At 41.3% G+C, this 16123-nt stretch overlaps 1 protein-coding gene across 5 annotated transcripts in view; it reads right to left on the reverse strand.

Moving 5' to 3' along the window:
• Positions 1-16123, reverse strand: part of pde4ba (phosphodiesterase 4B, cAMP-specific a) — a 164175-nt gene that overhangs the window by 13479 nt on the left and 134573 nt on the right. For 4 of the 5 annotated variants that reach the window (XM_069153187.1, XM_069153189.1, XM_069153190.1 and 1 more), the window contains one exon: positions 6407-6519. In XM_069153187.1, coding sequence (XP_069009288.1) covers positions 6407-6519 — 113 coding nt within the window. Of the gene's footprint in view, positions 1-2229; positions 2451-6406; positions 6520-16123 lie in introns of those variants that run through there. The other variant, XM_069153192.1, reaches the window with a different exon arrangement.

A 16123-nucleotide genomic window follows, 5' to 3' on the forward strand; every position in this document is an offset into this window, starting at 1 on the left:
ATGGAGCCTGTGACATTTCAACGGGAGGCGGAGGGGGGTAAGAACCATAAAGCGGAGCTCCTCCATTAAGATGTGATTCCATCGGACAGATCACCGTGGAGGGCAGCCAGGCGGACAGGTAGGCAGACACGGAGTCTCCCTCTGACACGAGACTCAGCTTATGCCCTCACAACAAGGCCAGGCACTACACATCACACTGTATATCAGGTTGTGTTTTTATTAACAAATTGTTGTGTTTTGCTGACTTTATAATTTATGGGTAATTTCTTACAGAATTAAGCTTCTTTAGTTGACACTGTTGAAAATGCATATAATAACTTAAAACATAAACCCACGTCCGTCATCTTTCTCTACATTTTTTTGAAATTTTTTTTAATCATCAACTCAAGCATTTTCACCTCAAGCGGTTCAGATTAAAGTTGTGTCTCTGAGCCACTAGTGGGTGCACTGTGCTCATTCTGCTGCAGGGAAACCTGCCCAGTGTTAAGAGAGTATTGACCACTTAACCCTGCAGTTGCACTGCACAGCTGTTTAAATCTTTTTGTCTCTAATGTAGAAACATGCAAACAGGGGTTAGGACTAAGTCTTTCTACTAATTTGAATTTACAATGATTGGGGTCTATAAATTTTGCATTTTTCATAGTCCATGAAACCCAGTGTTTTTTATTTTATCATTTGACTTTAATCCTTGAATATTTCTACAGATATAATCTCATGTTTTCAGTATGCAACATTGCTGACTGTGACTTAAGCAGTCAATTCTTCTTTTCTTCGTTTACCAGTAAATCTGCAGTGGTTGTGATTTAGCAAACACATGACGTACGGTGTTCACATCGGCACTGTGGCAAGAAATGGTCATGACATAACTGTAAAGATCAGGGAACCTACCTACGTATGAACCGTGCATATGTTGGGACGAGGCGCAGGATTCTCTGAAAGACAGCCCGACTACCTCTCACTTCCTCTGACTCACTCACTCATGCTAGTGTGTGTCTGTATGAGAAGGAGTGCATTCATGTGTCTCTGAGCTCATACAGTCAAATGTATTGAATAAAAAAACAGTCAGCTTCAAGAACAGGAGACAAAAGCAGAGGGAAAGAGAGTAATTTATGGGCTGAAAGATTCATTCCCACCGTTTCTCGTGATCAAGGCCTCAGTCGAGATAGATGTGGTTTGCGACAACATTTCTGGGCTGGAGGCAAACAGTTAACAGGCTGCACAACTGCACTCGAGCTGAGGTTAATTCAAACACAGAAAACAAGCTGATGTTAAACACCCCACTGGCAGTATTATACCAATAAATGATTTTCAAAGTAGCCTACAACAAACAAGAAATGCTCAAATCACCAAAAACTCTCCTACGAATTCATCACTCAAATCATGTATCCCCAAAAATTCACAGAAAGGTTTTCTTTATTCTGTCCAACCACTGTTTAAACAAGCCAAGCATTGCGCAGCATGTTACCACAACGCCAGCACTTCTCTCTTTCTCCCCAGATGACCTGTGTGTTCAGCCTCGGTCAGAAAAAGAAAGATGAAAAAGGGTCTTCAGGCTCCAGGCAACCACACACTACTTTTCATCTCTCTGGGCTTCCTGTGATTTGAATCCATGGCTGTTTTGCGTATTAATGCACCCTCTTCCCTCAGTAAACAACACCGGACTGTTCTAGGCTGCAGAAAAAGGTAAACCCTCATTTTCCCTCAGATGCATTTTCTGTTACTTTTATTAAACAGTTCACCTATAAGTCACTTAATAAATACGTTAATTTGTGCAAAGATGAACAAAACAGCATCAACCCTGAATTTGATCTAAAATGACCATAACTTTAAGTGCCAATGACAGATCTTCCGGTTGTGATCAGCATCTTGCCTTAAAGAGTGAAGAAAGTCTCTCTGTGTTACAACACAGCCACAATCTTCAAAGTTTGTGTTTTTAGCATGAACACATAATATTCAGCAACATGTGTAAGGATGCACAAGGATTCTGAAATGCAGAATGCAGGTACGAGTGCCTCCTGCTGCGTGAAGCTTTGAAAATGTACGTATAAATAAAGAAATCAATAAATCAAACTCACGCTTTTAACTTTAAAAACCATGGTAAAATACAGCAACCATAACTTCACCAACATGGAGAACAGAAAGATAACTTCTGCAGCATGTGAAATTCACAACATGTTAAGTAAGCCACAAAGTTCCATATCTAACAACATAAAACTCAAGAAAACTCACCTTCCTCCAACCATTTAGCTTCCCTAATTTCCTCTCTTTCTTGTCAAAGCAGCAGGCGCCCATGGTGCTGTGTGTAGAGTGCCGGGTAGAGTGGTGGTGCCGTCCGTTAAAGTGTCTGTCTCAGTCTGACTACAGCATGAGTAAAAGGACCAAGCCTGGGCTCTTTGATGCTGGGAAACGCCACAGCTCTAGTGACTCACTTTGGGCAGGGAGGTCTGACTAGGCTTTACCTCACACCCTCTGTTTGTGGAGCAATGACTCTGTGTGTGTGTGTGTGTGTGTGTGTGTGTGTGTGTGTGTGATAGAGAGAGCGAGCGGCCCAATACACACTCCCACATGGGGGTAGTCCCGCCTCTAGCCTCATTGCTGGTCTTGCTTGCTGCTCACTCCTCCTGCAGCTGGCAGTCACAGCTCTGAGGTTTATACTGTCAATATGTCATTGATCACTAATCACTACACTTCCTGTTTTGATGAACAGTGGATTTCCTTGAACTTCTATCTATGAAAGGTGGCAAGGTGTCGTTTCTTTTTTTCCCCTGGCAGTTAACATCTGTTCAGGTGACCAACACCTTGAAACAGTGTCTTCTTAGAAAGCTTAAAATGAAAAGCACATTCCCAAAGCAGCAGCAGGTTCAGCACTCTGTTTGTTTCTATACAAGAGGCGTTCAGGCTTGGTATTCAGCAGTAGGTCACATGCAATTTGCAAGTGCTCAGACCCCAACATGCAATCACTGTAGATTCACACGTATGACAAACTTTTAGTGTAAAAAAATGCCTCGCGATGCATTAATGGCTACATAGCTGGACAGCTGTGTTTCAGAGAGAGCAAGTTATCCACTAATTGTAAAGTTTGGGGTTCAATCAGTGGTTCTTTTGCATGCTTGAGGACTATTTTCATCATCATTTTGTCCAAAAAATGACAAATGTTCTAGGGTGTGAAAATGTTCTGCTGTCTTTGTTTTTACATTACGGTAAACTTAATATTTTGGGGGATTTTGGATGTTGGTTAAATAAAAGGCATCTGATGACATCATCCTGTGCTGAAGTGTAGGGAAATTTCCTCATGTTTTGTCATAATTGAAGCAAATAATGAAAACAATATGTGTAAATCCATTGATAAGAGTAATCTTGTCAGTCCAAAACCTAAACATATTCAATGACAAGTATATAAACCAGAGAAGATCCAACTAGTTGCTTTATCTCTATTAATGTATTCAGTTTGAAATGATATCAAACAAAGAAAAGAAAAACAATGAATTATTCTTATCACAATTGTTGATCTATTTCCTGCCAGTTAATCAACTGATGGCTGGATGTCAGCCCTATTTTCATGTAGCACAGGGTCTCCAGCAGTGACACAGAGGAATATTCCAACTCACAACAGACCTTGACCCGTCTATGTCAACCATACATAACAGGGAGGACAGTCACGTACTTTAAGTCCTCAGCAGGAGCAGCAGCATTTCACCTTGAAGGTACTGCAGCAGCTTCTTGCATTTCACGTTACGCTAGCTGATTGGTACGCTCTCGTTAACAGAACCACGTTGGGTGTAACGGCCCACATGAACATGACAAAGGGGCTGCAGTTGTGTAATGTGTTAAGTTTACTGTAAAAACAAGGCGCAGAGTAAAATAGCCGAGACATAAGTGGGATTAGCCACCTATGAGTTCAGACACACAGCCTCGCACGTACACTAACATGTTTGCTGGAGGACTCCTTCTTAGTATTGTATCCACTGACGGTTACGTGTCGGGACGTATTCACTCACTCGCCAAAGTCACATGTATAAGAGAAGGTCATAATTCAGAATATAATGTCAGGTGCTTCATTGTGCCACCTGATATGTCACACGGTCGACCAGTAGGGCACCAGTCATGACAAAAACTCAACTGCTCTTCACAAAAACTAATTTTTCATTGTCTGATTACATAATTCTTAAAAGTTCTCTTTTTCAGGTTATCATCAAAATGTGACTATTTACATCCATTTTCATTTTTACTCCCGTCAGCCCTCCATGTCGTTGCATTGTGTTACAATCAGATTATCTTGGCAGCTCTGAGTCTGATACTTTCTGGAAAAACCAGGACAGAACTATCCCTTCTTTTTCCCTTTATTGGGATTTTGGGGAATTTTTTCTGAAATCAATCATCACCTACAGATCACTACTGGCTCAAACCTGCCAGATTTTCTGTGATTGCCAAAGTCACAGTCTTGTGTTCGATAAAACCAGACTGTACCATAAGTAAGGGGTGATATAAATCAGCAGCTTTGTTGCGTTTCAATTCATCTTACATTCATGTCTAAATGCCTGCTTGTTTAAGTAGTTATTACAGTATTTTTTTCTGAGATTCAGTCATCCTAATGTGTCTTAAGTGGGAACCAGCTCTGCTGACTGTCAGTGCTGGATTATGTGTTCAGATGACGACAGCAACAGGATAAATAAACATGGCCATTAACCATCCAAACGGGTATGATGGGATGTCTATTGTCGTCTGGAGAGAGCGCAGGAGATCAGGAAGGAGACAGGAAGAGAGAGTCACTCTGTCCAGGGGTCTGCAAGGATCCCTCACTCACACACACAAATGTTCTCTCTTCCGCTCCAGTTTATTGTGTTTGACCCACTGCGGGATCCCTCGCATCCTGTTGTCCACTTTTATGAGAAATAACACGCTTTTCCTCTTGGTGCTCAGGACACACTGTTTTCAGGCTCTCTAACACACCACGGCCACTCATCCTCTTAAGCAGCTTTATGGGTTTTTAATTACACAAATTACACAAACAAACAAGAGTTAAGTATTAAAAGTTTTCACTCAATTAAATAAAAATGAAGTCAGCCAGAAGGATGAAATATGTAATAATGTAAGTTGCCATCCTATAATAGCAAAAATACTACTCAACATTCACTGGGAACTTAAAGCATAAGTGCAACTCAGTAATTCTTAGATATAAAGTTCAGGAGGCTACGACAAGAGAAAAGAAACCTCAATGAATCAAGGGAACTCCAAACTGAATATAGCTTAGTACCATCCTCTCTCAACTTCCTGGCTCTTTATATAAGAACCAGGAATTGAACCTTGCTGCACATCACACGCAGTCAATGACACAGAAGAAACAGAATCACCAGTGGACAGCGGAAAACTTGTAAGTCAGTTATTATGGAAGAAGTCCCACAAAAAACATGAGATGCTAAACCATACCGGACACTTTCTTTTCTCCAAGCAAAAGACCAATAAAAAAAATAACATTTACTCTGAATTAATTATTAGAATTATGTTCTAATCAAGTATAGCCTCAAAACAAATGAAGTTTCAGGCAGCTGTTACAGCGCCACCATCAGGAAGTGATTTTCCACAGCACTGGATGCATCATTGTGGATGAGACTGCTGCTATTATAAAGTAATGATGATCATACATAAGTTAAAAGTCATGTAGGATGAATAAATAACTTTGCACTTAAACATGAGTGTATTTCAGTAATTATTATAAACAGAGTTACAGTAACAAGATAAGCTATAACAAGTAATAAAAGTCAAATATGGTTGTGCATCATGGTCTGTCAGTGAGTAATATGGTTTCAAGGTTACCTATATAAAGAACCAGGAACTGAACCTTGGTGAACATCACACACAATCAGTGATGCAGAAGAAGCAGAATAACCAGTGGACATTGAAAACACGTTTGACAGGCGAGATGGAAAGAGGGACACAGCAGGCCAAGAGAGAAACACACACAGAGAAATTAATGGAGCTTCATGTCGGTTTATGCAGAAACCAGCCGATGAGTAACATCCAGTCACAAACAAATGTGCAGGCGGCCTTTAAAACCAGTTCGTGCTCTCTGCCAAACCAGTCTCCTCCTCCCTACTGTGCTGCAGAAGTTCAGATATTTAATACTGTTGACTTTGCTTGGGTCAGGCGAAGTTCAGCTGCAGTATCTTTGGGTTTTGTATATTGCTGCTCATGCGTGTATTATGTTGAAGGATTGATGCTCAGTGCAGAATCCCTCACTCCTCAGATTTGACAGCTCCCTCAAAGAGACTTCTCTGTCCAAACACTCGCAAAAAAAAAATCAAACCTTGTCAAGAGTTTCTCTCATCAGCTTTTTGCTCCTCAAATTCTCTCCACTAATGATGACAAAAAAACTAGAGAATATGGTGAAAGATGCGGCCTTTCCTACCTTGTTGGAGGCCATGTCGCTGACAGAGCGGTAGGTCTGGATCGTCTCCAGCTGGTCCAGACACCAGTCCAGCTCCTCCATTGTCTCCATGGCCAGCTTCTGGTATGCCTCATCTGTCAACAAACAGCCAGCACGCAGAAACACACAGTCAGAACAGACGGCGCACATGGAGCCCGAGCGTTGCGCAGCCACTCCCAGGCAACATCCACCCGCAGGTCCCACTCGGGCCCCCGGCTGCTGCTGCTGCTGCTGCTGTGGAGGGGGAGTCGCTATAGGTGGCACCCGGCTGTAGCGCTCCTTCATCATGAGGAGGCGCAGTAGTTGTGGCGAGCCGGCGGGACTTGCAGCTGTCAGTCGAGCAGAGGAAAAGCTAGGACCTGACCTCACTCTGTCACGCACTCAACGTTTCTCTGTGGATCGGTGTCTCACATCCCCCCCCTCCTCACCCCCCCCCCCCCCACCACATCCCCCTCGCCCTGTCCCCCAATCTGAGGCCCTCAGCTAATTTACATAAAGCCCCCCCTCCTCCCCACCCTCAGCAGGAAACCAAACATCCCCCCCCTCCCCCGCTACCATTGCTACACACACAAATACACACGTAACCCCATCAAACAGAAAGCAGACAGACACCTCTAAATCTTCACATGCAGAAACACGCTCATGTTGTCTTGTCAAAACTTTTCTTTGACTGAATTAATTTCATGCAAGTAAAGTAACACTGATAAAGTAACATTTTAAATCAGTGTCGTGATTTCTGATTATTGACAATAGATAAGAGCAGCTGACAGATAATGATGCTCTTTTTATTCAGGCCTCAAGACACAATTTGGTAATGAGCCCATCTGTATCTGGTGGGGACCCACACGACAAAGTTGCAGGATGTTTTGATGAGTCCACGTAGAACCATAACATTTGTCATTTCACTCTGGTGCAGAAATTATAACAGCTGCTATGAAGGCACATGTGTCTGTTTTGCAGTGTGTATGCGAGAGAATAAATACCCAACCACAGCACAGACACAAATGTACTGCAGAGATGAAATTACAGGAACTGGCTTTGGTATTAATTTTACCAGAACGGAACAACATTTCCAATTTGGCAACAGCCAGCTGTTTACATGCTATTGATTATCTTTTGAGCTGGTATTTGCTGATCATTTTCTGTTTCCCTGATTATACACTTGGTAACTATTTTTCCCCAAGTTTTACATTACGTGAGGTAAAGTGTACTGCTGCAGAGCCTTATTATGGATTAGATGTTTTCAGTGCGGTTTGTTTGTGTGTTTGTTGGTCTGTTAGTCAGCAAAGTTACGGAAGAACTACCAGCCAAATTTTCATGAAACTTGGTGGAAGGGTGAAGCATGAGACAAGGAAGATCTCATTAACTGTCTCCTTACAGCGGCTCGTCTGCATTGTAACACACATGCTCTATTCAAGCAACTTTGTTGCAAAATTCCTTATTAATAATATACTTAAGGTGCTAATTCATGCTTCTCCTTGTCTCTCCTACTCGTGTCGTGTCTACTTTATTGATAGTGATGTTTTTAATAAATGTTGTCTTTTCGCAGAAATCGAAGTAAGGCTTATTGAATTGGAAGCATGGCTCTGCACCATGGAAAACAACTCATTAGCTGCGGTTGCTAATCAGGCCGTAGTAGCCGGTGTGGCAGGGTTTTAAAAGCAGGGTTAAGTCAAGTTAAAGGATTAGAATAGAATAAAAGGAAATATAGGTAAATACAAAAAAAAAAAAAAAAGCTAATAATTACCGTTTGTAATGAAAGTCCCACTCTAATATCTGTCAGGACGACGATACACAATAATCAACGCATAATTATGCTGAGGGACTACAGAAAAACAAGAGGAGTGTGCTGTAACCACTGTTCAAATATTCTTGCATGACCTCAAAGTCAGTATTTCAACCCTGTTCCTGTGGTTTAACTGTTTTTCAGACAACTACAACTGTGCGTCAAGGTTGGATTGAGTCCGTCTCCGTCTTGGAAAGCAGAGGGGATGAGTGTTGGCTGGTGGGGTTGGAGAGAGGGAGAGAGAGAGCGAAAGAGAGAGAGAGAGAGAGAGAGAGAGAGAGACACACACACACACACACACACACACACACACACACACACACACACACACACACACACACACACACACACGTCTGCTGCCCCTGCATTGTGTATATTCCGGGTCTCCTAGCTGCAGAGCACAACATGGCAGCAGGGTGTGCACTGCGGCGACCTTAGCGTGGCCACGTAGAATGTGTCCCTTGCTCTGATCTGCTCGCCATCAAAGACATGAGGCTGTTTGCTCTCCCAAACATGAGAGGCACCTGGCACTCTGCCCACAGCCTTCCCTCACTCTGATGAGGGGAGGGAAAGAAAGAGAGGAAGTGTGAATGTGTGTGTTTAATTTAACACCGTAAGCGTCTGATGTTGAAACGGTTTGCACTTATTCGATATGTTGCTTTCCAGTATTTCCAACATCTTTGAGGTGGTTTGTGTTTTTGAAGAGCATTGAAAGGTCATTTTCCCTTGAATAGTTTGCTCATTTGAACTTTTAAACTTTGCAAAGAAAAGCAAGAACAGTTTTGGCGATTGTATTTCTGTACAAAAATAAGATGGGAAAAAGGATTTATATGGAATGATAAGGAGTGTGTTATTGGACATCCAAAGATTCAGAAGTCCAAGTCTGTGTTTTTCTGCATTGAACGTGTAAGCTAACAGCCTACTGGAGAACGTTTAGGACTTGGTAGAGCATGAAACTGATTGGGACAAAACATGAGCCACTGCATTTGAAAATATCTGGGATTTTAGCAAAAGGTCCAAGATTGTGTGCATCCATAAGTTAATAAGAGAGTTTCATTAAGAAACATCCTCAAAGCTTAATGTTTTTAGCAATCCTGGGGCGATGTTGGATGATTTTAGCAACAAAAGTGTAGGAGTTAATGGTATTATGTTTTTGACCTTCAGTCCTGCCACTGGTTGCACGTTTTTCCACTGAGCTGCAGCTGTCGGTAATGAGCCAAGAAAAGCAGCGATGCATCAGCAAAGGCAGTGAAGAAGACTGCAAGCTAGTAACCATGGATGTTAACAGTGCAGTATTCAAACTTTGGAAAAAGATCAGATTTGCACATATTTTATGAGGGAGGAAATCAATTTTACACTTTTGTTAGACCTCAAGGATATATCCAGCATACAGTTTAGATGAGTAATACTGATTGTAAACACAACTTTCATTAGCTTTCAAGATTTCACAGGGTACCTTTAAAGTGTTTAATATTTTCAGTAGGTACTGAGGTCCATCAGTGCTGTATTTAGAGAGCAGAATAAAACGGAAGTAATTTTTTTTTACTGGTTGACAGTTCAGGGCATGGGTGTTCTGATGTGATCAACCATGCTGCACACAAGCAGTAGCAGTACAGATGAGAGTCTTTCTGTATGTTTGTGGGTGAGGCTGCATCAGGGACTTGAGACTTGAGCTCCCAACCACTTTCAAAACACGCAAAACTGGGTCTTAAAATCTGGTTCAGTGACTCTGGACCTAAAACTGATCACGAGGCCAACTTCCTGTGGGTCCCCACATACTAAATTCATACTCTAGGTAGGTGCCAGATCCACTTAACTATAATGCTTGTATAACAGTTTTATTCTGATCCCTGGCCTGCTGGCAAACAAAGGCTACACTGCGGGTTATTCCCCCGGCACTGGACCCGGTTACCAGTCAAATTAATTAAAAACAATATACTGAGGATTGAAGGATTTGCATGGACTTTTAGTTATTTGTCAATATCACAACAGCTGCATACAGATAAAAAAAAAAAAACAGACCGGTCAACCAAAATCAATCAAAGACCTGAACTTGTTCCTCAGTTAACATAAATGGACATGAAATGATGCCACTACAGTGTGTAAAAAAAAAAGAAAGAAAAGAAAAATAAGTTTAGCAGTATTTTGGAGTAGTTGCAGTTTTAATTTGACATATAAATGTACTGGTCAATTTCCTACAGCAAAAAGTAAAAGAAAAATGAAGTCAGTGAAATCTAAAGTAGTTTTACACCAACACTGTCAAATGAGACCTGCCTTTGCAAACATGCCTTTAGAAGGTGATAAAAAAAAATAGGGTTAGTCTAATTAGTCAAATTAGAAATCCTAATGATACCCTGATTTTTTTTGTTTTGTGTCAGATTTTTTAACTGAAGTATTCAATGACTGTTTAATTACTGTTACAAAATCCCTGTTAATGACCAACAAATACATGTTTTTATACTACCACTTGTTTTAAGAGAAGCATTTACATTTGTATTTGGATATCAGCAGTTTATTTAACTACAGCTGCTTGTCACAGCCATACATGGACTCAGGGAAACAGCAGGCAAAAGCTGCCCGCACATTCACACACACACCAACATTGCAGTAAAAGAGGGGATTTCCACCGCCTCCACAAGGACCTTTCTGATCAGCCACAGTGTGTCCCACAGGGGCAGACAGGAAAACACACAGATACACATGTAGAGTCCAGACACAGTTACACTCACCATATACATGTGCTGAAATGTCTCATTACTGCGCTCACACACAAATGTACTTTCCGGCCGACAGAAGCAGAGCCAACAGGCTGCAGAGGCAGGGAGGGATATGAGGTCAGCGCTCTAAATTTCATTATAACATTCAGCTCAGTTAACCTCACTGGCATATTTCCTACATGGACGAGCACACTGTGCACACTTACACACACTTGATACCTGGAAACTTTCCGTAATCTTAATGAAAACTAATGTCGACAAGAGGCGACCGAATAACAGAAAAAAATAACTTACAATACAGGCAATAAACTCCAAGAAATAACACAAAATGTGAGTTCACTGAGCTGTCTTAGCAGTCTTCTTGTCGGGTCCGTTCACAATTCACTGATTGTTGTTGCTTAGGCAGTTATGAGAAAGATGCAGTTTGGTTTAAATTCCATTAGGTGTGGATCTCATCTTTTGTTCATCATGACATTTTTAAAAATCCTTCAAGATTTGTTTTAATTCAAGCACAATTTTATAAGTTATATTTATAATATTTCCCCTAAAATCTTCCATATATTTCAAATTCATTCACTTTCTATTCAGAAATAAAACAATTTTGTTGATTTATTGAGTTAGAACTCAATGGGATTGAGCCGGCGCACGGGCACACACACGCGCGGGCACACACACACACACACACACACACACACACACACACACACACGTTATTTAAGGACTATTGTGCCCACAAGATGTGAGAGTGAGAATGATTTTCTCATCCAAACCTACAAAAAAACAAACACGTGTATTTTCCAAAGCATCAAATTGTTCCTAAAATTGATGACAAATAGGACTAGTTTAAAGTGAGGATGTTTTGTTTTTATTTAAAGAGATCAGTCATCCCATATTTATTGTAATTGTACCTTGTCGTGCTACAGAAAGACAAAGAAGTTGTTTCATAGTAGTGGTGGGCGATATAACCCTAACATTATATACCACTATTTGAGGTTATTTCTGTAAAATGTATATTCTTGGAATCATGAAAAAGTACAGAAAAATATGTTAGCGTTAATTTAAAGAAAATAAATTGCAACAAAATAAGTGTTATGATTTTATTTGTCTGCCTAAACGTAACAGTTTGCATGCAGATATTTAGTTCAAACTAAGCAAAAAATTATATCTCAGGTCTTTATTCTGTAAACAACAACAACAGTAAATCAGAGTGAGATTAAGATTCTGCATAGAAAGTTTTTTGCTGTGTGCCTAAATTACACATGTAACCCGGCCTACCCAGAGTCAGATGTTCCAAACGAGTTAAATGTAAAGCGACTCAATTGCGGTATGTGCCTGGGGTCAGTATTCTGTAGTATGTTCCTAAAAAACATAGTTAGAATAATGAAGGTGAAAAGGGAACATCTGAAGGCACAAAGTACTGTGTGTGTGTGTGTGTGTGTGTGTGTGAGTGAGACACAGCTGCATCTGTCATCCTCTCATGGGGATAGAGACAGAGAGACAGACAGACAGAGTTTCCTGCCTGTGATGCAATGGTAGATGCAGCAGAGCATGAGGCCTGCAGCACATTGTCAGCAGCCAGGATCTATTTGGCAATGAGGTGTTTGTTTTAATAATGAGCAGAGATGGAACAGGGTAGGAGGTGGCTGCAGACAGAGTCTCTTCCCCCTCCTCCTGCTAATTTCTGCTTTTAATTTATTGACCAAGCATTCATCATGTGTACATCCATGTTTTGTATGTGCCACATTTCTAGAGAACCAACGCAAACAGACCACACACACACGCAAAACGAAACCAAACTTTCACGTGGGCTGATTGGCAGCGGTGCATTGTTCCTAAATGACAGAGAGACATTCTTTCATTGCATCTCCTGCTTTACAAGAAACAGAATGATGACGATCTGCAACCCTCCGTGCGGTTACATAACACTTACTAACAAAGACCAGACACGGTATGATGAAGCAGAGGGCAGCTGCAGCGCCGCTCTTCCACTTACTTTGAGCTGACTTGTGATTTCACCCGCGCAGTGTTGCAAAACCTATCGTTGACAAGAATTTTGAAAAGTGGGGGACAAGGGTGGTGCTGGGGTTTTCGGTTTTTGTAACAGGTTACGTAACCCTGAAACATTTGTTGGCTGGCTTCTGAGAAGTGACAAAATTACATCACGGGTCTTGTGTTAGGACTTCATTTATCTGATTTACAGGGAGGCGGAATACAAATAATGTCTCAATAGATGATATCAGGATTTTGCTGCCCTGTGGTTGTGAAATAATGAGTGAACTTTCTGTTGTAATGGAAGAAAAGATTTTAATGTGGCCATGTTGGATACATTTATTACTCTGGGTCGCAGTGCTGGTTAAACAGGCTGGTGCCTTTTTCATGTGGTAGCCCTCTAGAAGCAGCACTGTGACATGGTTACGATGCTGATTCCCATATTAAGAATTCTCATTTGTTGTAAGAGTACATGTCGTCATACTTGTCTCTGTTGTGTCAAAGCTACCAGTTTGTACTTCTGTTGTCTGTCCCTATAATGCACTGACAGCAAGGTGAAACAGAGCTTTCATGTTTCACCTGAGCCACATGGAATACTCTGCAAAAAGATATTTAATCAAGGAAGCTGATAACTCTCACCAAAATGTACATTCTGTCACATGTCTTCCTTTTCTATGAATTTATATTTGATATCGCTCCATTTGCTGCATCTTAATCGGTGTAGACTTTGGGTTAATTTTGAAACTATTGGAGCAACCATTAACCAAATAGCATTGTCCACCGTGTGACGTATGTTGTGCGCCGAAACTCACCAAGCTGTAAACAACCGAAACCCTTCCCAATGTGCGACGCCATATCAGACTTTGAAAAATAAAAATAAGGCATTGTTGTTGCTCTGGTTTCAATTCCTCGATTCAAGTGTTGCTCCAACTGTTCGTATTCTTCTTCCAGCTCTCCCACCACCACCGTTGTTGGAACTACATTTCAAAACAAACGCTTCACTCCAACGACATCTCACTAAGCCACTGGTCACTGATTGGTCCACCCTTTAGAGTGACTGAAGAAATGTCAATGCAAACAGGGTTTCCAGACTATAACCACAGCAAAGACTGAAGCCATGAGCAAAAGGCCAGGCTACCTATAGAGCTCACTATTTACTACATTATTCCTCATTTGTTCAATCTGAATATAAAAAAGAGATCCGGTCTTTAACTGTTCCTTTAAAAACATCATATTTGAATGAAAACACTACTAAAAATTTAGGTTGAATGAAATTGACAAAAAGTGTGGTTTCATGAGCAAACGGCAGGAAATATTTGGTAGGCTGTTTTCAAGAGAGTCTGCCGTCTTGTTCCTGTTGTTAGACTTGATGTTTTGAGCGAAACGGAACATGCAGTACAATAGTTTGACGTAGTACAATATCACTGATGCAGTTTCACACTCATGTGACTTCTCGTCTGACTGGTGGCTCTTCTATTCAGGGTTTTACTGAAATAAAGTGAGTTCTGAGCACAAAACCTCTCATAAAAAGTGCTTTGATTGGGTCACATGTAACAACCGTGTGTGTGTGTTAGAGTGTGTGTGTTTGTTTGTGCGAGTGCTAGACCCCCTTATGGTTGTTATTGGCTCTTCTCCCCCCTCTCTCTTTGGACAAAGTGTTCTTTGTCCTCCCCATAACATACACATTCCTGTCTGATTTACTATAGAACTTGGTGGGAAAGCACCATGAAAAACTATAAATCTAAGCAGCACGCAAAGACTCCTAAAGGACGGACAGCGATACCAGGTCCCTCGCTGAAATGTTGGAATGACAACAGAAAGGCTCTGCTGAGTTAATTGAACTATCTAAATCCAGGTGGGATGAGAAAAGTGGAGGTCTGGGGTGAGGAGAATTTTTTTTTTGTAGACTTAACCACATTTGAACAAGATTGTTAAGACTGGAGAAGGATGGGTGATTTCACTCTAATACGCAGTGATTTTTCTCCCATGGTATTGATTTCTGCTACAAATACTAAGTGTGTTTTTGCATACTGGTTATTCTGCCATTAAGTGAAGTCCAACACAGACAAAATCCTTGTATGTCATTGTGCTAGTCTTGAGTTTGTGTTCACAAAGCATCTCATCACTTTAATACATTTTTTTTAATCAATTTTAAAATGGCAGTAACAATTCTCCATAACTGCAGGTGGGGTCAAGAAATATCTTCTTTTGTCTAACCAACAGTCGAAATTCTGAAGATATATTTGTTTAAAATAATATTAAAAAAAAAACCAGGAAGGCAGAAAGTTTTAACAATGATTTGTCTTTTTGTTCCTGAAATCCCACAATAACTGAAGTTTTAGAAACGGCATGATTTTTCTAACCCACTAATAATCCAGCCCAAATGGGTCTTTAGTCAAAATTTCTACCATGATCTGCTTTTCATCTCAGCTTAACTTTTTTTCCCCCACACAATCATATTTTGCACATTAGACTGTGGCACACATACACACGATTCCCACACGTGCCCGGTGTTCACACACAGATAGGCAGTGATTTACGCATGTGGGAGGTGAATGTGAGAAGCATACTGTGAGGAGTGAACTGAGCTCGGAGACAGTCTGACACCACAGGGTCTGAAGGTTCACTGAGGCCTCAGGCGTCTGTCTCAGAGTCTTACATACAGTGCTCTCTGCTACCTGCTCAGTCGTCATTTTCTGATGTAAAAATCTTCAGTTCTGGTTTCTGCATCTCGCTTTCTCGTTGATAAAACAGAAATACGTCAATGAGGCCGTTTGTCTGTCCTATCAGAGGACCTGTGAGAGCGTAACACTGTCCCGGTCCTTGAGGTTCCCTCTGCCTCGCTCGCTCCGTTTGCTTCAACTCTCATGAGCGTTCACATACACCCCCCCCACCCCTCCACCACCACCCTTCGCTGCAACTCACCACAGCGTCTCACTCTTACTCTCAACTTATACCCACAAAAAACATACACACAAACACGGTAACAGACTAGGCTTTGTCTGCGTTACCCGAGGTGAACTCCCACATTTGGAGCAACAACACCGACTGGACTGAATGGGCCTCATTGTCATGCTGACTGGCATTTGCCCCTTGGGTTGATTAGCATGGATCACAGGAGCCATGAACCCCAGTTAGCCAAACTTCTGTCACTGTTGATGCTGCTCTTTTTCTTTCAAGTTTCAAAGTAACGCTCTAGAGTTCGAG

The sequence above is a fragment of the Embiotoca jacksoni genome, unplaced genomic scaffold, assembly GCF_022577435.1.
Source record: "Embiotoca jacksoni isolate LCO1_2020_lvr unplaced genomic scaffold, fEmbJac1.0.p SCAF_19, whole genome shotgun sequence".
Lineage (NCBI taxonomy): Eukaryota > Metazoa > Chordata > Actinopteri > Embiotocidae > Embiotoca > Embiotoca jacksoni.